Below are 23,899 nucleotides of genomic sequence, written 5' to 3' on the forward strand. Positions count from 1 at the left end.
CTAGTCACGTGTCACCTAGTCGCTTGCTTGCTACACCCCCATTAACTATTGGATCTGTGCCTGCCGGTCCGATTGCCTTCATCAGGCAGTCGTCTGCTCACGTGCTGCCCACCTAGTCACGTCGACCTGCTCCACCAGCTATCCACTCAATAGTTGCATGTGTCAATTGACCAACTGTCAAGCTCCTTCTTGCCGACACTGATACTATTGAGAATAGCAAATGATGCTTGATATGTATGCCCATAGAGGTTGGATGTGTGCCCAAAAGAGGCTTGCCCATAAATGGCTTTATATGGGAGATAGGCAACCATACATCTGTACTATCTCTGGCATACATAGAATAGGCCAATTTTGCCAAAATAGAGCAATTTCAATAAAACCCCCAAATTTTTTGAAGTGCTAGATGTCCAAATTGCATGAAATTAAACCCGTATGTACATAAAATGACCAAATGGAGCACAAATTTTGCCCAAACAGCAAAAGCCCCAAGTTGCACGGTATCCAATGTGCATCAATGTCAAGAAATTTGGTAAATTTCAGCCCAATTCTTGCATGTACATGAAAAGCCCAAAAAGTTGAAGGCAAAATGGCACAAATTCATGCAAATTCTGAGACAAATATCATTGTTGTGTCTTGCTCGCATCAAAACTGGACAAATCCCCAAATTTTTTGGCACAAATCTGCCCAAAATTTTGAACTATGCTTACATGCACGAACACCTGCCAATGAGCAAAGGGCTTGCTTGCAGGGAACCTTTGAAAAAATAAAAATTTTGCAAAAGAAAAGTGATGAATTTGCCTCGGTTACAGTCGCCAGCCCGTCACCTGCTCGCGTGACTTGCTCGTGACGTGGAAAAACAACCTTTGACCTGCGTCTGACTGCACGAGTGATGTTTTGACCTGCACGAGTGACGTTTTGACGTTTTGACCTGCGCCTGACTACACGAGTGACCTTTTGACCTGCTCGCAACTTGAAACTATCGCTTGAATAAAAACATGGAAGAACAATGATGAGCTGACCTGCACGGACTCCGAGAAGTGCAAACACCTTAGCCACAACTCTGATACCAGTTTGAAGTGAGCGATGCGCACTGGCGATGCAATGTCCGGCGATGAAAATTTCAGATAAAGAGCAAAACGTGAGCAAGAGTAGCGAGTGAGAGTCAGAGATAGAGATGCATGATGTTCTTGGGTACAATTCTTGTTGTATTGTACCTCTTTAGGTTTTAGATAGATATATATAAAAGTACAAATGTACTAAGGGTATGTTCACACCCGTGCACATATAAAAGGCACAATGGCCCTTTATTCCCAACACAATGCATCCGAAGGTGGTTGTCTGACCCTAATTTCTGCTGCAAATTAGAGTTTACAATAAAGATTGACTAAAATCTCTTCTTCTGATGGCTCAAGCTGCTAGAAAATGCCGAGATAACTTGAGAGATGGCTGGGAGATGAGAGAGAATGATGTAGAGAGAGAAATTTTAGAGTTTCATCGTGAGAAACGCTGAAAAGCTACTGCTGCTCTACTCAAACAACTATGAAAGCTATCAGCTACTATAGCTTAAGACCACCAGAAATACTACTACCCCCCCTATATGTTGTCATCTGCACCAAAAGGAACTTGGACAACTATCACCTACTCCTAGAGGGCTCCAAATTGTTGTCACATGCTGTAGAATTGATCCCTGGTAGCTGCAAATCACATCAACGACCTCTCCTTGCTCTGTAACAGCCTCCTTCTCTCTCACAATGACTGGAATAGACTTCCACCAACCCCTAAAAACGTTTTCCCTACTTGCATGGTTAGTTTTGCCAAGTAGCAGCCTTCATCACATTTCCTAGCATTATCTAGCTTATTAAATTTATTTTTAGAATATTAATTAAAAGTTTAATAACTATTCTAGTGCTCAAAAATTTAATTTCACCAACCGATAAGTAAATTGACTTGACCAATTTGTCTTGCAAGCATAGCAGCTAAGAAACGCGTTTCTTTGAATTTGAAACTTACAAAACGTTTCTTAAAGTACGAAATCTTTCTAAGAGTAAAAAACCGGGGTTTTTTTTTTTTTTGTGAGTTGGAACCCAAAACGTGGTTTTTTTTACAAAAACTATTGAGCAATGTTAAACATGATGATGATGATATGTAATGACGTGTGAGGGCTCAAGATTTTGAACAAGAGATGATTTTTTTGTGATTTTGTTTAGTTATTAGACTTTGTCAATCTAATATCTATTCTTGTCTTGAGAGTTGAATATTATAGGACTTTAACCTCATTTATAAGTTATTGATGATATATTATAATTCACTCTCAATTTTGACATTTTGTCAATTTGTTTTGAAATGAGAATCATGATGTTGCAACTTGACTCAATCCATATTGTAGATAGGCTATTTACATATTAATTTCAACTTTATTTGTATGATATATATGAATCATAATGTTTGAGTTCTAAACCATAGTATAGCTTGTCCAAAGACTAACTTTGACATAAGTGACAAGTCAATAATGGATCATGGATATGTAACATATTGTTCTCGATTGACTCTATTATCACTCAAGCTCAATTGGCCATTCTTTGTTTAAGAGAGAGTTCCATAGAGGTTTAGAATCTCTTTCCTTAGTCAAAACTATTAAAATTTTCTATATTAAAAAACCCGTGTTTCTTATTTTACCCCCTCTTGAAAGAAACTTGCGAATCACATTTCTGATGTTCCGTTTCTAAACGTTTCTGGCCGCTATGCTTGCAAGTATCCCCAAGCAGTTATTAGCGCTCTAATTGGCATTAATTAATTAATTAATTAAATTAATGCCTAGTCTCTAATGTCACCACTAACATTAGTGGCCAATAAATTGGTCTAGGCCCAAATTTGACACCGGATACCACCTAGTACTCATCAAACGTAACTTATTATAACTTTTGACTTTGGCACCAATTGATATCTAGGGGTCCTAGGCCCCACACTGTGAAATAATTGACTTACACCTCATAGGTGCAAGTCACATTAGCACATTTGATTAACTTTTAAAGAAATGCTAAGCAAAGTAATAAAATTTCATGTTCTCATGACACACCTACCTAATTTGATTATGTCAAACCTTCTTAGTGAAGCAAGATATCTAATCCCAAGGTGAAACAAAAAGCTATATTAAATCCTCGGGCGGAACGTTGTCGGAGCGCGTAGGGTGGAAGGTCACCACAAGGGTTTGGCAAGAAAATTGAACAAGATAGATGGAGATGTGTCTTCAAGAGATAAGTTGATCCCAGTGAATGTTAAGGGTTCAAGGGGAGCTTCACGGTCAAACACAGGGGTTTGAGAGAGAAGAATGTATGCAGGTTCAAGATCTTAGACTCCGAAGATGGTAGAGATAAGAGAAGGGTTGAAGGTTTCAAGCCAAGTTCTCAAAGATGTTAATAGAGCTTTCAATTGCATGCTTTTAGCAAAGATCACAAGAGTATTACCTCATAAGATCTTACTCAAATCAAGCTTGTTTTATTGACTGTAAGAGCAATCACGAGATATGTATTTAAGTACAATATGTTGTCATATATTATAAACAACTCTGCATCCCATCAATCATACATGATGCCAAAGCATGAGTCAACTTTGCATGATTACATTTAATGTAGACTGATAATAACAAAAGATTATGAGTCAAATACAAGCTTGTAGAGCAAAAGAGACTTGCTTCAAGATAGCTTCAAATAGAGTTCCTGATAAGAATAGGTTACTTTAGCCAAGAAATAAAGGGAAAAAGCTCCTCTTAATCCAACTCAAAGCATCTATGAATGATCTACAAACATTGCCCTGCCATAGGGGCACATAAGCTAAGTGTATAAGGAGGTTGGGTGAGTTTTGAGGGTCATGAAGGACGCCGTCAATTGTGAGATGGGTTGTTCTTTGACATCAAATACCTTCCTCACATGTGTCAAATGATCTTGTAGTGATTTGTTGTAGATGAGTATATAATCAAAGAATACCAATGAGTATGCGCTGAAGGTAAGGAGCATTGCAGATGCCTTGGCAACGATTGATGCAATGCCTGATGATGATGATTTGGTGTTGTCTACCTTGGGTGGACTTAACAATGAAAAGGCTTGGAAGTCTTTTGTAACTTCTGTATATGTCAAAAAGCCATTTCCAGATTTCGATGAGTTGGTCTCCCTTATGATCACTGAAGAGATCAAGATGCAGAGTGAGACATCTGAAAAAAGTGGTGAACAGGTCCAAGCTTTCTACTCCAAGTTGGTATTGTTATTATCAAGGCAGGGAACCCCATCATTGTTACATCATGTCACAAGCTAGTGGAATTACGCGACTTAGGGTATTAAAGTAAGCAAATCATCTTGTATCATGTCTGAGTTAGAAGCTACAATGAGCTATATGTAGAGAATAAAAGTTTTATTTTTAGACCATGGGCGGAGAACCTCATGACAACGTCACCTGCCTAATTTGATTATGTGCAACCTTGTTAGTGAGACCCCTTCTCCATACATAATCGAATGTTCCAAGTGACCTATCAGTATGGAATACTTGTCAGGGGACCTACAAATGAGAAATCTCTAGCCCAAGGAAACAATGGGGTAGGCCAAAAACTGTCATCTCAAAATCCCTATTCATCATCTCTCACAGATGATCAATGTAGTCACCATGACTATTCAGATCATCTACATGATGATAAAGGTCACTAAACAATCTGCCAACTTGTACTAGAGGTTGGTGTCAAGCTTGACCCCCAAAAGCTGTGGTGATAAAAGCTGTCAGTCTGTTGATATCCAGCTCCAGATTTGCCTATTTCAGGCCATAGAGAGCCTTAGTAAGCAGTAGACACAACCTAGGAAATTGAATCCTCATGGCTGTTCTACACAGATCTCCTTCTTAACAGCACATTACCGCTAGACAATTGTCATGGACTCTTAACACCACTTTCTCAGCCTCAATCTTATCTTTGAAGCTTTGAAACTCCTCATGGCAATACCACATCTTTGACAAAATCACTTACTTTATATTGAAAGGTGCATTGAACATTTTCCGTGCATTGTCAAAGAAATAAGTTCTAGCCATATAAAGAAAAGAAAACAGTTTCTTAGATGGTGATTCCTTTGCATTGACAATAGTTTCTTTTGCATTATCCTAGATCTCTAAGGCTTCTGTACTTACAACACTCTTGGCAGGTGTCAGGGACCAGGGTCCTCTGATGTTTGAACATCAACAATATCCTCTTCTCTGATGTCCAGACCCTGAATCATACCCTGCACCCCTTGTGTTTGCTTTCAGCACCCATCTCCCCTGCCTTTCAACCTGTTGCGCCCTGATCTCATCCACCAGCCCTGCCTCAATAAAATCGTCCAACAGCCCAGTCTGCTCAAAAGGATCAATGATGGATGACAATAGAGAGAGGGCAGGCTACCTATATATAGGCAAACTAGGGCCACAACTGGTAATAAAGGGGCTAGGCCCATAATGTGGGCACCCAAGACAGCCTACAATGCCCAAAAAGAAATGCATTAATGTGCCCTCCATCTAAAGTGCCTAAAGCGCATAAAATGAGAGACAAAAACAATGTCAGAACTCCTTACATCCTTGTCTAACTCGATTCCTTGATGATCCCTTTGACTTTATATTTTTCTAGAATTTTTTGTAGTCCTTTTGTGGCATTCTCCATTCCAGGTTAATAACTTTTGTGTCTCCTAGCATGACCTTCTACTACTAATACCTAGGGCTTTTTGATGGTTAGTAACATTATCTGCCATTGCATTTGTTGATAAGGTATATCAACTACTCACCTCATCCAAAACCACAACTCACATGCAAGAGACAATACAAGACACACATGCTTGCAAACGACCCCAGACCCTTTCTTCGTCATATAAGAGGGTAGCAAGCTAGCCTAGGATAGAAGGCAACAGGTCCCAACCTTCATTGGAAGAGAATCCATGTCATTGGGCTGCAAGGGAAGCCATGGGAGCTAGGCCCAAAACTTGCTTGATGGGACAATCATGAATAGCAACTATGAATGTTGAAGAGTTAAGCCTTGAACAAGTGGGGCTAGGATCCACTATGGTGGAGCCAGCCAACTTCATTTTACAGACTTCAGCAAGTTCCTTCGCTTACACGGCACAAATCATTAGACATGTACTAATGCAGGATGATATGGATTCGGTCCCCCAACTAGCCGACATTGGGCAAGAGAGAGCATCACTAAGCCCTTCAAAAGTACCATCTTCAAATGACTATGGTACAGCTGGCAGCTGAGAAGGGTATCCTTCCGTCCTTTCCTCTATGGCTGGTCACCCCTGGAGATTGTGCAATAGGCAACTAGTTGGTAGAAATACAGCAAGATGGGGTCTGCCAACATTACACGTGACACTGGATGGAGACCTCAAAGCCATGTGAGGCAAGAAATTGGTGTGAAGAGGGCCTTGCATGATCCTCCACCAAGTAGAGCCCATACTCAAGTGTATTACCTAGAGAGTTTTCTATTGGCAGTCTGTTGGATACCAATGCCATCTACTCTATGAGGTGGAGATACATGACACACTCATCATTGAGGTTGGTTCATCTATTGGGTGGGAATGGATACCTTGCCCAACTAGCAAGTACTAGAGCCCTTAGCATTGCAATTGGAGATGTGAAAGCTCGTTGAGAATCTCATAGAGTGGCACATTTGGAAGGCCCACTATCAACTAATCTTCATACTGAAGAGAACCTCATTGTACATGCAACCTTGAAAGAGAGTTGGTTTTCCATCGTCTACTCCCTTCAAGACCATTGGAAGTGAATTCACAAGGATAATTAGCAATGAGAGAGCTTTGACAGTCGTTCCTTCATAACTAAGGCTACCATTGCCTGTTTTTCCCATGAGGGGATGATACCCTAGTGATGTTACAACCCCCAAACTTGGCTTTTATCACGAGGACATGTATTTTTGAAACCTCACTTAACATTAACATGTTGATTAATTTTTAATCACATGGTTAAGTAAATGTTACATATGTGAGGTGTAACCGGCATTAGAGTAAATTTGCAAGCATGGGACCTGAGGAAATCATGGGATATTAAAGGCAAAAGTTGCTATAAGTTATGCGACACAAGTACTTGATGGTATCTAGTGCCAATTGTTGGCCTAGGTCATTCATTTGGCCATAAGTGTCAATTGAAAACACTAGAGAAGTGGCGTTTAATAGTACCTAACGCCAATCTGATGGTCAAAGATAGCGCAAAGACACTCGGGAATGAAAGTTGCCTAGGCAATTTAATTATTGGCATGTTAGATTATTTTTCTTGGCGCCGAAATGATTATTAGATTAATTTTCAGTATTTAAAAACTGAAAATCAATATTCAATTATGGATAATGATGGAAAAACCATTTAGAAAGGCTGCCACTTGTCAAAAATGCCCATGCAAAACTGAAAAACGTCTTTAGAGACTGGAGAGAGACATTTTTAAATCAGCCTACAAGAGAGGAAGGAGATGATACTGGTCTGATCTACAACCATTGGAGAACCTTCTACGGCAGCCAGGGGCAAGGGAAGACCAATCAACAGTAGGTGACAGCATCAACAGGCTGTCGAGACATGGCAACAACAATAAATACTAATTTTCTTCAGTTCTTCACGAAGAAAGTCCGAATTTTCTCTCCCCTCTCATCTATCAGGCTTTCTATAACCTTGCTCCGAAGTTTACAATATTGAGATCATGAGAAGTTGCAAAATTTCAAATTTCTTTATTGTAAACCCTTATGTACAATAGAAATTAGGGTTTACCAGCAACTTCGGGAAGCGTGCCAAAAATTCAAAGCTCCAAGACTTAGATTCTACAAGGTTGAAGCTGTTTTCAATCAAATTTAAGTGGATGGACTAGCAAATCAATGAATTTGGGGCATTTTCCATCTCCATCAAAGCAAGTAAAGGCCAATTGATTGCCCAAATCAAGAGGCAAATTAGATTGACGACTTGTTGGTCATCTTGGACAACAACGAGTTGGAATACTAAAAGGGATTGGGAAAATACCATTATACATCTTCTTCTTCTTCGATTAAGTTAAAGAAATACCAAAAGGGGGCGCCAATTTTGGAGCCAATATGGTGTCCATTGTCCAAGATTGTAAGTCAATTTGTATTTCTCAGTTTTGTAATGAATGTTGTTGCTCTAACCAGATTGTAATTAGGGAATTACCACCCATCCACGAAAGGAAGGCTGGTTTCAACTTCTCTCCCCGCCGCCTTGTATTCATTTGATTCAGTTTTTATTTTGCTCAAGCTAGACTATCAAGCATTTGTACTTCCTTGAGTTTCTTCTAAATAATATAATTAGGCACTTCATTTTGCCCAAAAAAGAAGTAAAGAAAGAAAGTCATGGATTCCATTCTCATAGTTTAGATTAGGAACCAGCTGAAAAGGCTCTATCATATTCCAAAGAAGAGTCCAAATGGGCATGTAATGACGCAAAGTGAACATCCATTGAGCTTGGGAAAAACTCATAACAGTATGCTGAGGAGAGAGTCATCAACCACTCTGAAAATGCCTCTCATTGACAAAAAATAAGCCCTTCTCAGTTCAGCAATAGCCAAAAGAGAATCAAAAAAATAAAAGCACATATATACACGCATGCACTCATATTATCAAGAGGGTCATGATATACCTACTGCTGGACCAGAATGCATCCTACAGTGGAGAGACTTACAGGACATTTCTTTGGGCCTCATATGAGGAATCACACTCATATGTACATGAAGCAATCTGTTGCTTGCCAGACTCGAAATTAGATATAAGGCGCATTCTAGGCTTGCCTGGATAGAATTTCTTCATAGACTTTGTTATGACACTGCCTAAGTGCAGGATATTCCATACTGATGGTGTCAGAACTGAGGTAGACAGGTTAACAAACAAACAGACACATTTGATTAACATGTAGATGCTCCAAAATTGTCTGTTCAATCAAAATATCATCAAGCTTAATGGGTTGTCTCAAAAACTAGTATCTAATCAGTCCTTAGGCTGGCAAAATCAAATGGAGAGCATGAATAAGATCATGATCACCATACTCCATTGGTTCTATCACGATAATAAAGTGCTTGAGAGGAGTTATTTTCACTGGTGAAGCAAGTCATCAATGACACAGTTTAGGCATCTATGAAGCTCACACCGTCTGATTGTTTGTGTGTGTACAGGAGTAAGGAGAATGCCATTGAGTTCTCTAGTTGCAGCTATATTAGTCTCTGGCACTCAGCAGGAGGGCAGGATTCCTCAGGACAGGAAGGAGGACATGGTTTAACAGATATGAGCTGCCCTGCTTCAGCGACAATACAGCCAATTGAATCTCAGTCTTATTCCATGCATTGAGTTTTCAAATCCCAGGTCTCAACCTATCAACAGCTAAGGTCAGATTAACATTAACCATCATTTCAGGGTATATCTTTGATATTTTACTGTTCATGTGTGCTTCACAGGCAACCATAGTGATTTTGTACTACCTTTCTTTTCCAACATCAGCAAATCCCAAAAACCATAAAACTGAGCTTTCTTACCCCGATACAGCAAGGCTAGATCTATGTATGGCTCATAAGTTGAAAGACTCAGTAAAATTGTACATGGCATAATCAAGAGAGCAATGGCAGGGCCACCCGACTGGCAAATGTTACATTAACCATGGGTGCATGGTAGCAAGCAGCAGCAAAGGAACATGCTGTTATTGTCACCAGAATCCAGACAGGCAAATGCCTGCTAGCACTGAGCAGTCACAGGCAGTATATGCCTGCAAATGCACACCGTAGATCTTGTTCAAGGAGGATTCTTCATCTTACTGATCAAAAGCATTTGAAGTTTGCAAAACTTGTGTTTCTCCTAATTTCCCAGCCTTTATTTAGGTCAAGTCGATATTTGGAATGCCACCCACTAACAATATTGTTCATATTCAATACTCATTAGCTAAAAAGTAATGTCAGATAAGCTATACATCTTCTCATCCCTCTAGCACTACATCTCCAAAGCTTACATTCACTATGTCTGGAAACAATGGCCCGAGCAGCACCCAAATAACAATAACTAATCAGTGTAAAAGTATGAAGTCACGAACATAAGCCATCCTAAAACTTTAGAAGTAAAAGTACCCGAACTGTATTTTCCATTATTAACAGTATCAAAAGTTTTGAAAACACAATTGTCCTTGTTCGTATAAACCACACATATTTAAGACAACTGGAGTATTGAAAAACAGATATTGTACACCAGTTTAGACATTACCTGTGATAAGCGAGACTTCAACGCATGACGCCCACTGGGAGACAATGCGGGAAACAGAGTTAGATAGAAATCAAGAAGCATGTTTTTTGCTACTAAAATCAAGAAACAAATCAGTGGAAGCATGCACAAGACACACCTGTGTTTTCCTAAAACAATGCCTGATTCATCCGCCCGGGCAAGCCCAATATCTTCCGGTGCAAGTATTTCATATGTGCCTTTGAATTTTAACATTCCATCCTGTATAAAGCCCCAACAGCATTCAGTTAAATGCCAATATATATTTTAACAGTAAGCTGCTAGATACCTTCATAGAATGCTTTGCAATGCACACCGCTAACTATTGCGTTACAGTGGTACAAAAGGGGATCACTAGCAGATTAAACAAGCCAGTTAGCTATTAGATACCTACATGAACTGCTTTGGGACACACGCAGGTGGCAGAAGAGATAATACAAGGGATCTGTCAAAACATACACAAAAAGATAATTACCTGATGAATGCCACTTTCATGAGCAAAAGCATTGGCACCAACTATTGCTTTGTGAGGCTGCACCACCATGCCAGTGTAATCTGCAACCTAATCACAGAAACAATGGTCAATGCTTCATCAGTAAATGCTATAGCAGCAGTCTAGCACTAGCATAAAACCAGTTACGCCTACACTGGTCAAAACAGGTTCAAACCATTTTGCTTGTTGCGGCTATGTGCTTTGCCTCTATGCCCGTATAGAGCCCACCCATTTGTTCTTGCCCACGACATTTGATAGCCATGACAACCTGAAGATGGAACATTAAGCACATTAAGCTTCTTGGCAGAGAAAAGAACTCAATAATGAAACACTCATTGATAAGTAAAACAAAGCAATACACACATCAAATAATCCCACAATAAACTGACAGAACACTCAGATAAACTAAACTCAGAAAACAAAGTCATCTTAGAAGTGTCACACCATCTAAGCACACCGTAGGTGCATTAATGAGGATAAAGTTATTAGGTAATCACGGAGTTTGTAACTTGCAAATATATATTTTTCATCATCTGGTAAATAAATACTCTTACAAGTACTTTTCTCATTTTCCTCGAGTGCTCCCTAACCTCATTTTCCTAGCGGAGCTACCCATCCATTACATGTGCATGTCACAACTCTATAGAAACAGAATTTGTATCCTTTTTCATTAATTTGTCTATATAATGATTTATTAAATTTATTTCCTTTGCACTAATTAGATATAAAGAAAAGTGCATTGGAGCTGGCCACTGATGAGTGGTCACAGGTTATGGTGGTCCCACGCGGTGGGTTAGAGAAAAGATAGTTCACACTTCCACCTATATGACCCGATTGGGCGCCTGTGACTAGAACTCACGCATATCAGGGTTAGACTCGCACACAGAAAGGATTGATGCCTTGAAGTGTGGGCTAGATCCACCATAACAAACAGTTACAATCAACAAGATGGCATGATCATGAAATGCTTGTATAATGTGCATGTGTGGGCTGAAAGCTTGAAATGCACATTTCTTTGCATAGGAAAGTCACATGAAGATTCGGATACCATTTTTGCGATGTACACGGAAAAAGCTTTCATATGACACCCATATTGGGGGGGTCCCTAAATTTTAGGAGGTCCCTAAAATTTAGGAGCCTCAAATTAGCCTAAAAATGCTAGTCCTAAAAAATAGGGATGTCATTCTAAAAATAGTAAGTTCTGTACTCTAATTGTGCTTACTAAATTTGGTTGTTTCTATTCTTAACAGTATTCAACCCAAAAAGGAAGGCCATAGAGAAGAGACAAGTCTTGTCACACAAGTTTCCAAGTGTCCCACCACTTCTCACATCTCATGACATGTGGCTAGACACTTGTCTTGTGCTACTCCACTTTCCCCTTTTGTACTAGCTCTCCCCTCTCCTATAAATAAGAGCTCGTTTTTCTTCATTCACCATCATTTTTCTTTGCTGCAAACTCATGTACAGCACCCACAGATAGCCAGAAACTGGCCCCATCCATCCCCATCATCATCCCCCACTTCTCCATTATCAAATTCCTCCATATTCCCTCTTCTATCACTGTTTTTTTTACAAGACAGCAAGCCTGTAAATTCATTACAGCACCTCCTTCTCGAGCTCTTTCTTCCATTTTAGCTACAAGAAGCAAGCCCTATCCATGTACTGCTGATCAACGATGGAGAAAGGCTGAATTCCCCTTTTTCTTCTCTCATACTGTAAAGAAATCAGTTCTTATCATTGCATAATAAATAATGCATGTGTGTTTGTACATCTTTGCATGATCTTGTGAGAGTGAGAATTACTTCTTCTCACTCTCAGGTTGATTGTAACTGAGCTCTTCCCTAAGGGACTTGGGTTGAGCAGAAATACATTCCTTCAGGGGGGGGGGAAGGGGGGGGGGGTTGCCCATCTTCAACCCTCAATCTTGTCTCCATTATTTTTACATTTTCATGGCTGTAATTTTGTGAGTAATTTTCATTTTCAGCTTTAAGTGTTCAGTCTCTTTTATATTAAATCTCGAAAACAAGCGAATATCGTAATTGTTAAGCATACTACGTTGTTTCTGGGCGTTTACAGTGGTATCAGAGCTTTGGCTCGGTCCTCACCCCCAACACTGGTAGTGCTTACAACTATAAGTTTGTTTGTTTTCAGCCCTTGCATTGAGTGTTTGAGCATATATTTTTTTTCTTTAGTCTCAATGGATCAATCGAGTGCTATCCTTCAAGCCATTCAAAGTCTTAGAGAGGAGAATCAGCAAATTCGTGAGCAACTTCTCAAACTAGAAAAAGTTGAGAATCCCAAAGAATTCAAGGAAAGAAGCCCCTCTACTTCAAGGAGACAAAGCCATACCAATGAAAGGAGCCGATCAAGAAGTCCAACTACTTCTAAGAGGAAGTCCCATTCTACTTCAATAAAGAGATCGCATCGAAGCTCATCCTCTTCTTCAAAGTCATCTGGCGCCTATTCTGATGGATCCTCTTCTAGTAATGAAGAGTCACACCCTTCTCGTGGAAGACCTCATCATCGTCAAAGGCGTCGACATTCTTCACCCTCGTCTCCATCTTCATCCCCATCAAGCACTTCATCATCTTCAACCTCAAGATCCGAGCATGGACGAAGGCATAAGAAGAAGAAGAAGACTAAGTCACTATCTCAACTTGAAAAGAAGATCAAGTTCAGTATGTATGATGGTTCCCGAAATCCTGATCTTCTTCTAAAGTTTATTCGTCAATTTCAAATTTTGTATGGTCGTGACAAGTATAAAGAAAAAGAAAATATTAAGTTTGCAGCTTTACATTTAACCGACTTAGCCCATACTTGGTGGACGGGGTTGGAATATGATCATGCTGCCCCAAAATCATGGCGGTCCTTTGTTCGCCTGATACAAAGCCAATTTCTTCCTGTTCATTTCAAAAGAGATGTAAAAATGGAATGGGATCGGCTTTGGCAAAGGAAAAATGAGTCACTTGGTGACTATACCAAGAGATTTTGGGAGCTACTTTTGAAGGTCCAACATTTCAAGAAGATCAGCAGTTCGGAAAAGCTTAGGAAGTTTCAAGGAGGTTTGCATTTTAAACTTCGTACTGCTCTTAATCATTATCATTGTTCTAGTCTCAGGGAACTCATTGACCATGCTGAGACATGGGAAATTGAGCACAATGGCAACAAATCATTCCAAAAGAATGATAAGAAGAGAGTAGTTGATGATGAGGAGTATTCAGCCCCAAATGAAGGACAAAAACAGTGGCAAAAGCAGCCATCAAATCAAAAGAAAATGAAGCCCTATGCACCTCCTAATGCTCCTCAATTTCGCTCCAATCTATACCCACAAGCAAAGCAACTTTCCGAAGAAGAAAAGCAACGCTTCATGAAAGAAGGAAAGTGCTTTAAATGTGGACAAACAGGCCACATAGCGAAGCAATGTCCAAACAAGGGACAAAGCAAGGTTTCTGACAACAAGCCTAAGTCGCCAGTGAAAATCAATGCTATCAGTGATGTAGTTGCAAACACAACTCACACTCCAGAGACGCGCAAATTATTAAAAGCTTGGGGACAGTTGCAAGGTAAGCAAGCACTATTCTTGATAGATCTTGGGGCGAATGAAAATATCATTTCCTTGCAATTAGCTAAAGAGCTTGGATTAAAGAACGAAGAGATGGACACTCCGGCAGAAGTTCGCCAAGCTTTAAATGCTGATGAAGGTGACACAGTGAAGACTGTGATACCCTACATTGGCAAGCTCAAGTTTCAAATTCAAGGCTACAGTGATGAAGATACCTTCTGTATCGGAGACCTTGATGGTTGCGATGTGATTCTTGGCATGCCCTGGAATCATAGAGTAGATTCAACCATCTTCTCTCAGAAAAAGAAGGTAGAACTCACCAACAAAGGCAAGAAGTACGAGATCCAAGCTGGAGTTTCTGGAGACACCATACCTATGGTAAGCCATATGCAAGTCTCTAGAGCAATTAAGGATTGTGTTCAATGTTGTCTGCTTTATGTCACTGATGTAAAAGATAATATGAATGCTGAAAACCAAGAGCAACTTCAGCTCTTGGAAAAGTATAAAGATTGTTTTTCGGAAGATCTTCCTTATTAGCTTCCCCCAGAAAGGCCAGAAGACCATCATATTGATATTATTCCGGGCAGTTCTCCTCCTAATATAGCACCCTACCGTGTGAGCCGTCCTCAACAAGAAGAAATCAGAAAGCAAGTCGAAGACCTACTCAACCGTGGGCTAATTAGGCCAAGTAGCTTACCATTTTGTTCACCTGTTCTTCTTGTTCAAAAGAAAGATGGCACATTCAGGATGTGCATTGATTATCGAGCCCTCAACAAAATCACTGTGAAGAATCGGTTTCCTATTCCCAGAATTGACGACATTTTGGATCGTCTAGGAGGCTCAAAGGTTTTCAGCCGCATTGATCTAAAGAGTGGTTATCATCAAATTAGGGTAATACCACAAGATGTACACAAAACTGCTTTCCGCACTTCATACGGTCTTTATGAATTCTTGGTGGTTCCTTTCGGATTAACCAATGCACCAGCCACCTTTAATCGAATGATGGAGCGCATCTTTAGAGAGCATCGACAATATGTTGGTACTTTCTTTGATGATATTCTTGTCTTTAGCAAGAATGAAGAGGAGCATCATCAACACTTGGAAATTGTTCTACAATTACTACAACAAAATCAACTCTTGATAAATGGTAAAAAGAGTGAATTTTTCATGCATAAAATAAATTACCTTGGGCATGTCATCTCTTCTGAAGGGATTCAGATGGATCCTGAAAAGATAAGGATAATCCAAGAATGGCCTCATCTTCGTGATGTACATGAGGTCCGATCGTTTCTTGGCTTATGTTCTTATTACCGTCGCTTCATCAAGCATTTTGCACATATGGCTTCTCCACTTCATGACCTTACAAAGAAGAAGATCTCTTTCCAATGGAAGGAAAAAGAGAAGGCAGCCTTCACAAGGCTGAAAGCAGCTCTTACTTCTGGACCTGTTCTTATCATTCCAGATCTGGTAAAACCATTTGTGGTGGAAGTAGATGCTTGCGGTGATTGTATTGGTGCAGTGCTAAATCAAGAAGGCCATGCCGTAGCCTTTGAAAGCCGCCGTCTAAATGATGTGGAGAAAAGGTACGACATTTATGAAAAGGAGCTCTTAGCAGTGGTTCATGCTTTAAAGATATGGAAACATTATCTTTTAGGCAATGAATTCCTTATTAAAACAGATCATCAAAGCTTGAAGTATTTCAAGACTCAAAAGCATTTGCAGGAGAAACATGCAAGATGGGAAATTTTCTTGTCTATGTTTCATTTTCAAATTATGTACACTCCAGGGAAACAAAATGTAGTTGCTGATGCACTTTCTAGAGTGCCTCGCATTGCAACTATTACAGTGGCTCATCATGAAGATTTTCAAACGATGAAGAATACTTATGATGAAGATACTGATTTTGCAGCAATTTGGTCAAATTTACAGCAAGGAGGTTCTCATCCAGATTATTCCATCAAAGACGGTTACCTTCTCATGAACAATCGCCTTTGTGTCACTCTTCCTATTCGACAAAAGGTGCTTAAAGAAAGTCATGAACCCCCTTATGCAGGGCATAGAGGGAGGGCAGCCACTCTAAGTGCAATTGAGCGCTACTTTTATTGGCCAACATTACGAAAAGATACACATAACTTCATTGAGGCTTGTCTGGTATGCCAAAAATCCAAATATGATAGGCAGAAGATTCCAGGATTGTTGCAACCTCTTCCAGTGCCCAAAGATCCATGGGAATCTATCACAATGGATTTCATCTCAAGTATTCCAAGAACACCTCAAGGTCATGATATGATTTGGGTCATAATTGATAGATTCAGCAAACAATCACATTTTATTCCATGTCATAAAACATTGAAATCCGCACAAGCTGCAAGACTTTTCATTCAACATATCTTCAGATTACATGGTATGCCTTCTGAGATCATTTCAGATAGAGACTCCAAATTCACAAGTAACTTTTGGCATGCTTTATTTGAGAATTTGGGAACCACTTTAAAGTTCTCTTCAGCTTTTCATCCTCAAACTGACGGCCAAACAGAGGTGATGAATCTCACTCTTTTGGATATGTTGAAAGCTTATGTTAGTGAACATAAGTCACAATGGGAGAAATATCTTCCATTATTGGAGTTTGCTTACAACAATACAGTGCACTCATCCACAGGAAAGCTCCAAATGAAATAGTACAGGGTAAAGTGATTCCTCCTCCAATTATTCGCACTAAAGATAAAATTTTTGCTGCTGATGAGTTTGCTTCAGATTTAAAAACAACAATGGATCAAGTTCGAGCCACTATCAAAGTGGCCCAAGAGCAACAAAAGAAGCAAGCAGATAAACGAAGAAGACATTTGGCTTTTGAAAAAGGTCAATATGTCTTGCTAAAGTTTGATAAAAGCAGGCTCAAACAAGGTTCTGGTCAAAATTCATCTTTTCCAAAGCTCTCCAGTAGATACTTTGGACCCTTCAAAGTGATTGAGAAAATAAATGAAGTTTCTTATTGACTTGAGCTTCCTACTCATTGGAAAATACACAATGCTTTTCATGTAAGTTTGCTAAAACCTTACATAGGACCAGAACCAAAGGAACCCATTACTGAAGATCCCCCAGAATTTGAAGAAACAGAGCAACTCTTGGAACCTGAAAAGATTTTGTTTCTCAAGGATCGAACCACGAGAAGTGGCCTTGTGACACGAAAATTCTTACTAAAATTCAAGAATCTACCCACAACAGATGCACAGTGGGTAGATGAAAAATTCATGAGGGATTACCCAAATATTCTACAGCAATATCAAGAAGCTTTTCAGCTGAGGACAGCTGAATAAAAGCCAGAGGGATGTCACAACTCTATAGAAACAGAATTTGTATCCTTTTTCATTAATTTGTCTATATAATGATTTATTAAATTTATTTCCTTTGCACTAATTAGATATAAAGAAAAGTGCATTGGAGCTGGCCACTGATGAGTGGTCACAGGTTATGGTGGACCCACGCGGTGGGTTAGAGAAAAGATAGTTCACACTTCCACCTATATGACCCGATTGGGCGCCTGTGACTAGAACTCACGCATATCAGGGTTAGACTCGCACACAGAAAGGATTGATGCCTTGAAGTGTGGGCTAAATCCACCATAACAAACAGTTACAATCAACAAGATGGCATGATCATGAAATGCTTGTATAATGTGCATGTGTGGGCTGAAAGCTTGAAATGCACATTTCTTTGCATAGGAAAGTCACATGAAGATTCGGATACCATTTTTGCGATGTACACGGAAAAAGCTTTCATATGATACCCATATTGGGGGGGGTCCCTAAATTTTAGGAGGTCCCTAAAATTTAGGAGCCTCAAATTAGCCTAAAAATGCTAGTCCTAAAAAATAGGGATGTCATTCTAAAAATAGTAAGTTCTGTACTCTAATTGTGCTTACTAAATTTGGTTGTTTCTATTCTTAACAGTATTCAACCCAAAAAGGAAGGCCATAGAGAAGAGACAAGTCTTGTCACACAAGTTTCCAAGTGTCCCACCACTTCTCACATCTCATGACATGTGGCTAGACACTTGTCTTGTGCTACTCCACTTTCCCCTTTTGTACTAGCTCTCCCCTCTCCTATAAATAAGAGCTCGTTTTTCTTCATTCACCATCATTTTTCTTTGCTGCAAACTCATGTACAGCACCCACAGATAGCCAGAAACTGGCCCCATCCATCCCCATCATCATCCCCCACTTCTCCATTATCAAATTCCTCCATATTCCCTCTTCTATCACTGTTTTTTTTACAAGACAGCAAGCCTGTAAATTCATTACAGCACCTCCTTCTCGAGCTCTTTCTTCCATTTTAGCTACAAGAAGCAAGCCCTATCCATGTACTGCTGATCAACGATGGAGAAAGGCTGAATTCCCCTTTTTCTTCTCTCATACTGTAAAGAAATCAGTTCTTATCATTGCATAATAAATAATGCATGTGTGTTTGTACATCTTTGCATGATCTTGTGAGAGTGAGAATTATTTCTTCTCACTCTCAGGTTGATTGTAACTGAGCTCTTCCCTAAGGGACTTGGGTTGAGCAGAAATACATTCCTTCAGGGGGGGGGGAAGGGGGGGGGGAAGGGGGGAAGGGGGGGGGGGAAGGGGGGGGGGGTTGCCCATCTTCAACCCTCAATCTTGTCTCCATTATTTTTACATTTTCATGGCTGTAATTTTGTGAGTAATTTTCATTTTCAGCTTTAAGTGTTCAGTCTCTTTTATATTAAATCTCGAAAACAAGCGAATATCGTAATTGTTAAGCATACTACGTTGTTTCTGGGCGTTTACAGTGCATGTGTCAGGTGGACCCTCGAGGGTGTCCTTCCAGGCCTCCCCCAAGCATAAATAGCTCTTGCAAGCTAACCTCCACTAGTATCTAACATCCCAGTTGCTATGGCCAAGATTGCCTTCAGCAATAAAACTCGCTTCATTGGTTCTAATTATGCTTCCTAGTCAGATCTTAAAGCTCCAAGAAGACTACTTGAAGGTATTGACTCTGATTCTATGAGAGCTGGCAAACGTTATAAATTATCTGAAAGGTACTACAAACCTTTCTGAATCACCAACATGCTGTCATCCCAGATATCTGCTGCTCTACCATAAAGAAAGCAGGAAATGAATGACATGCTGTCGACTGCCTGAAATAAGCCTGACTGTCCCTTAAAAATTTATATACCCTGCCCTGAAATATGCCAACCTGTCCGCCGATGATGTCAATTGGCCTCTGATGGTGGAAAACCCTGACAACCTGCTGCAACAGATGTAATGCCAGTTAGGGCGTGCCACTTGTCAGGCTGGACAGAGCATGGGCAGGTCCAGGAAGGAATGGGCAGATCTGAGATCCTCCGTCTGATGTGCCTACAATGAACATTGCTAAAATACACAGACTAACTGAAAGACAGTGCCAGAACCCCCTGTTGAACACCCACAACCAGGAGATGATGAACATTGATAAAATACACAGACTGACAGACAGAAAGTGCCACAGTCCCCCTGCTGAATGCTCACGACCAGGAGATGGACACAAAGAAAGACAAGTAAAGACATGTCTGCTGACAGATGAGCCACATATTGGAGATTTAAAAAGGGTAACTTGGTGCTACAGTGTGAGAGGGTAATTTGTGGTCGCTCTTATGGTGCTTGGGATTGTAGACTTGGTAACTGTTCAGGTTTCACATTAAGCATGCTTGATAGTTTCCTCATGTAAAGCATGTACAATAAGCAAAGTGCAAATATACATGGCCTTGGTGACAATACATCATGGAAGGATTTTGATCATGGGCCCTCTCTATGTAGAGGCCAATAGCAATAGTCAGATGTAGATAGCTTACAAGACAAATCAACACAAGTTAGACAACGAGCTTTTCACAACTTGTGTGACTTCAATGTGTCATAAATTAATAAGCTTCCTCCTATCTTTTGGCACATTGATAATACATTGCCTTGCCAGCATTTGGATTCATGGCATGACTTACGATGTGGGCCCTCTCTATAGTAGAGGCTTGTAGCAATAGCGAGATGTAGGTAGCTTACAAGAGGAATCAACACAAGTTAGACAACAAGCTTGTCACAACTTGTGTGACCTCAATGTGTCATAAATAATAAGCTTCCTCCTCTCTTTTGGCACATGGCATGACTTACCAAGGTGTATCCAATGGAGTGTGTGATACTAGAGAGCCCTAATGTTCTCAAAGGTGTTAAGAGCTTAGTTGGCACCTCTGAGATGAGAAAGGGTGTTAAGAGCTCATATTGGCACCCTCGTATATGTTATACTAGTTGGACTATGGTCCTTCGAGTTGTGAGCTCGTTCACTTGAGTGAATAGGCTAGTCCTAGGCTCCATACTTCTACACTCATACCTTGGCATTTTATTATGGAGATCCCAAACATGAGAGCCATTGTTCTTAGTGTGGATGAGAGGCCACCACTGTCGCTCCTCTTCACTCTCATGATACCATATCTCATGGAGATCTTAAAAAATATTGTATCTAATTATGGAGAACTTAAACATGAGAGCCATGTTCTTGGTGTGGATGGGACACCACCATTGATGCTCCTCTTCACTCTGGTTATACCATATTGTATCTTGTCATTTTGCACATTAGTGGATTCCCTTTGTTGATTTTTTATGTTCTTTGTGTTTACACTTTCATGTTTCATCTATACTCGTTTGGTCTTAGTTCCTGTGTATCATTCTAACAGTTCTCAAGAATGTACAACCAAGTGAACAGCCCACGATAAGAAAAAACCCAAAACCGTGTAGTGTTAGACAAAAGTAAAAGCAAGAACATGTTTACTCAATCGAAAATATTTAATAGAAAGAGGTTACTTAAAATGATGTAACACCAGCAGCCAATTTTAGGTAGCAAAGTAGAAGTAGTTTACTGTAATTGGTGCAGTATATCCTTGTATCAGAACATGTTAAGTAGCTCATTTGTTCTAAATGATTTGTTAAATGATCCAACAAAGTTATTGGTGTAAACATGAGGTTTTGGTCCTGAAGTTTTGTATTAATTAGGAAGACTATATTAGCCATGTCAGAGTTTTCACAATGCCTTGCATTTGCTTCCATATGAAACCCCGAATTGACTGCTTAAAGCCAAACCAAAAATATATGAATGCTTATGAAAAAGAAGAAGACCTCTTCCAATGATGCATTTCCTGCACGCTCTCCAATACCATTAAGAGTAACTTCTAATTGCCTTGCACCATTTACTGCACCCTGCAGTTTGGAAAAGTATCACCATTAATTGAAAGTCATCTCAAATCCACTATGCAATAATGTTTGTGAAAGCTTTTTGCTACTCACAGCAAGAGTATTTGCAGTTGCAAGTCCAAGATCATTCTGACAATGAGTTGATATGATAACTCTCTCTGCACCAGGTGTATTGGCTGTTATCTTAGCTATCAATTGACCAAATTCTTCAGGGAGAGTATAACCCACTGTATCGGGAATATTTAGAGTGGTTGCACCTGCCTCAATCACCTCTTGAAGTATATGATACAAAAACTCTGGATTAGACCTGTGATGAAGAAATAAACTCAAAGAGAAGCCAACATAGACAACTACCTCTACAAAATCTGAATTTTAAAAGGAGAAATCATTGAGTTCCATGATTTAACTATAAAGTATTAATCATCTCCTGTCCTCCCTTTGCCTCTCAACCTCTCAAGCCTGTCCTCAACCTGCATATTACCAACCCACTCCCTGTTATGATCTGTATGTCCTGCTCATGTGAAGGTGCCAATAGCCACTAGCAGTGTAGCACGTGTATCTTGACTGAATCTTAGTATATGCTCCACTCTGCACTGTGCTGTGCTCTCCCTCTCTCCACCTGGAAGCAATCATGAATGTAGGATGTGTATCTGATGAATGGCTGAATCGATATGTGAGGAGGAGGGAGACTGCCAATAAATATGCAGAAATATGCCAACAATAATGACCAGTTAGCCAGCCTAAAAGCAAGCACCAACATTTTGCTACTCCCGTGTATAAATTTATTGGGTGTAAAGGCCCTTTCGCTACTCCCGTGTATAAATTTACTTGTACATGTGGCCACACCCTTGAGAGTATAAGTGTACCATATCCTAAGTATAAATACATTCCTTCATTCTTTATGTGTACCACACTAGTACACACCCAATTCAAGTCTCCACTCTATTGCTGAACACACCTCATTCTCTCTGCACACACCACCTAGGCACTCACATTCCCCTTCAGCATTCTTATGCATACAAGGATTTTCACATAATTAATATGCAAATTGCAAAGAAAGAACATCTAACAATAAAATATTAATAACACTTCAAGCACATGACAATTAAAAAGTATAAAAAACATGAGATTAATAACGCTTTAAATGCTACGATTAAAGCATAAAGAAGATAACTATTAATAATGCTATGCTTAACAAGCATAAAGAACATGATGATTAATAACGCTAAGTTTAAAGTATAAAGAATATATTATGTTTTGCTAAAAACGTTTCAAGATTGTTGGGGAACGGGTAAAACCAAAACATTCAAAGCGTTTCAAACATGGAAACATGTTTTCAATCTTCCTCGTCACATTTCAGTATTTGGAGTCTTGTAAAGGGGCATCTCAAGGCATTCCCCACTTCTATGCTTGGTGATCATTTGTATTTTGTTACATTTATTGATGGTACACTTGGGTATATGGTTTGAAGACAAAATTAGATGTATTTATGCACTTCAAACACTTGGTTGCAAAATTGAAAGCAAAAACAAGCCTAAAGGTGCAAACTCTACGCACAGATAGAGGGGGGGAGTATATATCTCGTGCATTTGAGATATTTTTGCTTGAGCATGGCATTATGCATCAAGCCACTTGGATATATGGTTTGAAGGCAAAATCAGATGTATTTATGCACTTCAAACACTTGGTGGGAAATTTGAAAGCAAAAACAAGCCTAAAGGTGCCGACTCTACGCACAAATAGAGAGGGGGAGTATATATCTCGTGCATTTGAGATATTTTTGCTTGAGCATGGCATTATGCATCAAGCCACTATGAGGATGACACCTCAATAGAATGGAGTAGCCGAAAGAAAAAATCGCACTCCTAGAGATTACCAAATGCATGCTTAAGAGCAAAGGGTTGCCACACAAGTTTTGGTTAGAGGGACTTCAGTATGCAAATCATGCTTTGAATCAACACCTATAAAGGCACTAAAGATTACCATGCCATTTGACGCTTGGTATGGCAAGAAACTGAAGGTTGAATATTTTTCGAGTGTTTGGATGCATAGCTTATACGCATGTATCAAAGGAGCTTTGTGGCAAGCTTGATGACAAGGCCATAAAATGCATTTTTATTGGCTATAGTTCGGAAACCAAAGGCTATCGTTAGTATGATCCATGCACAAAGAAAGTGTTTGTCAGTAGGGATGTGAGCTTTGCTGAAAATGCAGCCTTTTCACATGATCAATTTGAAATGCCAGTCATCTATGACTTGGGTGATGTATTTGAAGGCCTCCTACCACTTTCTTTGGGGTCCAAGCATGCTGAAAATGGCCAGACAAATTTATTACCGCAAGTTGTTGCT

General features: G+C 39.8%; 1 protein-coding gene across 1 annotated transcript in view; it reads right to left on the bottom strand.

The window, feature by feature from the left end:
* The window catches only part of LOC148027924 (2-isopropylmalate synthase A-like), a 49,264-nt gene that overhangs the window by 18,352 nt on the left and 7,013 nt on the right, over nt 1–23,899 (bottom strand). Inside the window, exons 2-7 of the mRNA XM_087689620.1 lie at nt 21,645–21,858; nt 21,477–21,557; nt 10,931–11,023; nt 10,738–10,824; nt 10,384–10,484; nt 10,248–10,281 (exon numbers count right to left, since the gene is read on the bottom strand). Coding sequence (XP_087545746.1) covers nt 10,248–10,281; nt 10,384–10,484; nt 10,738–10,824; nt 10,931–11,023; nt 21,477–21,557; nt 21,645–21,858 — 610 coding nt within the window. The remainder of the gene's footprint in view (nt 1–10,247; nt 10,282–10,383; nt 10,485–10,737; nt 10,825–10,930; nt 11,024–21,476; nt 21,558–21,644; nt 21,859–23,899) is intronic.

The sequence above is a fragment of the Lygodium microphyllum genome, chromosome 12, assembly GCF_053477565.2.
Source record: "Lygodium microphyllum isolate KBCC chromosome 12, Lygodium_microphyllum_v1.1.10, whole genome shotgun sequence".
In the NCBI taxonomy this organism is placed as follows: domain Eukaryota; kingdom Viridiplantae; phylum Streptophyta; class Polypodiopsida; order Schizaeales; family Lygodiaceae; genus Lygodium; species Lygodium microphyllum.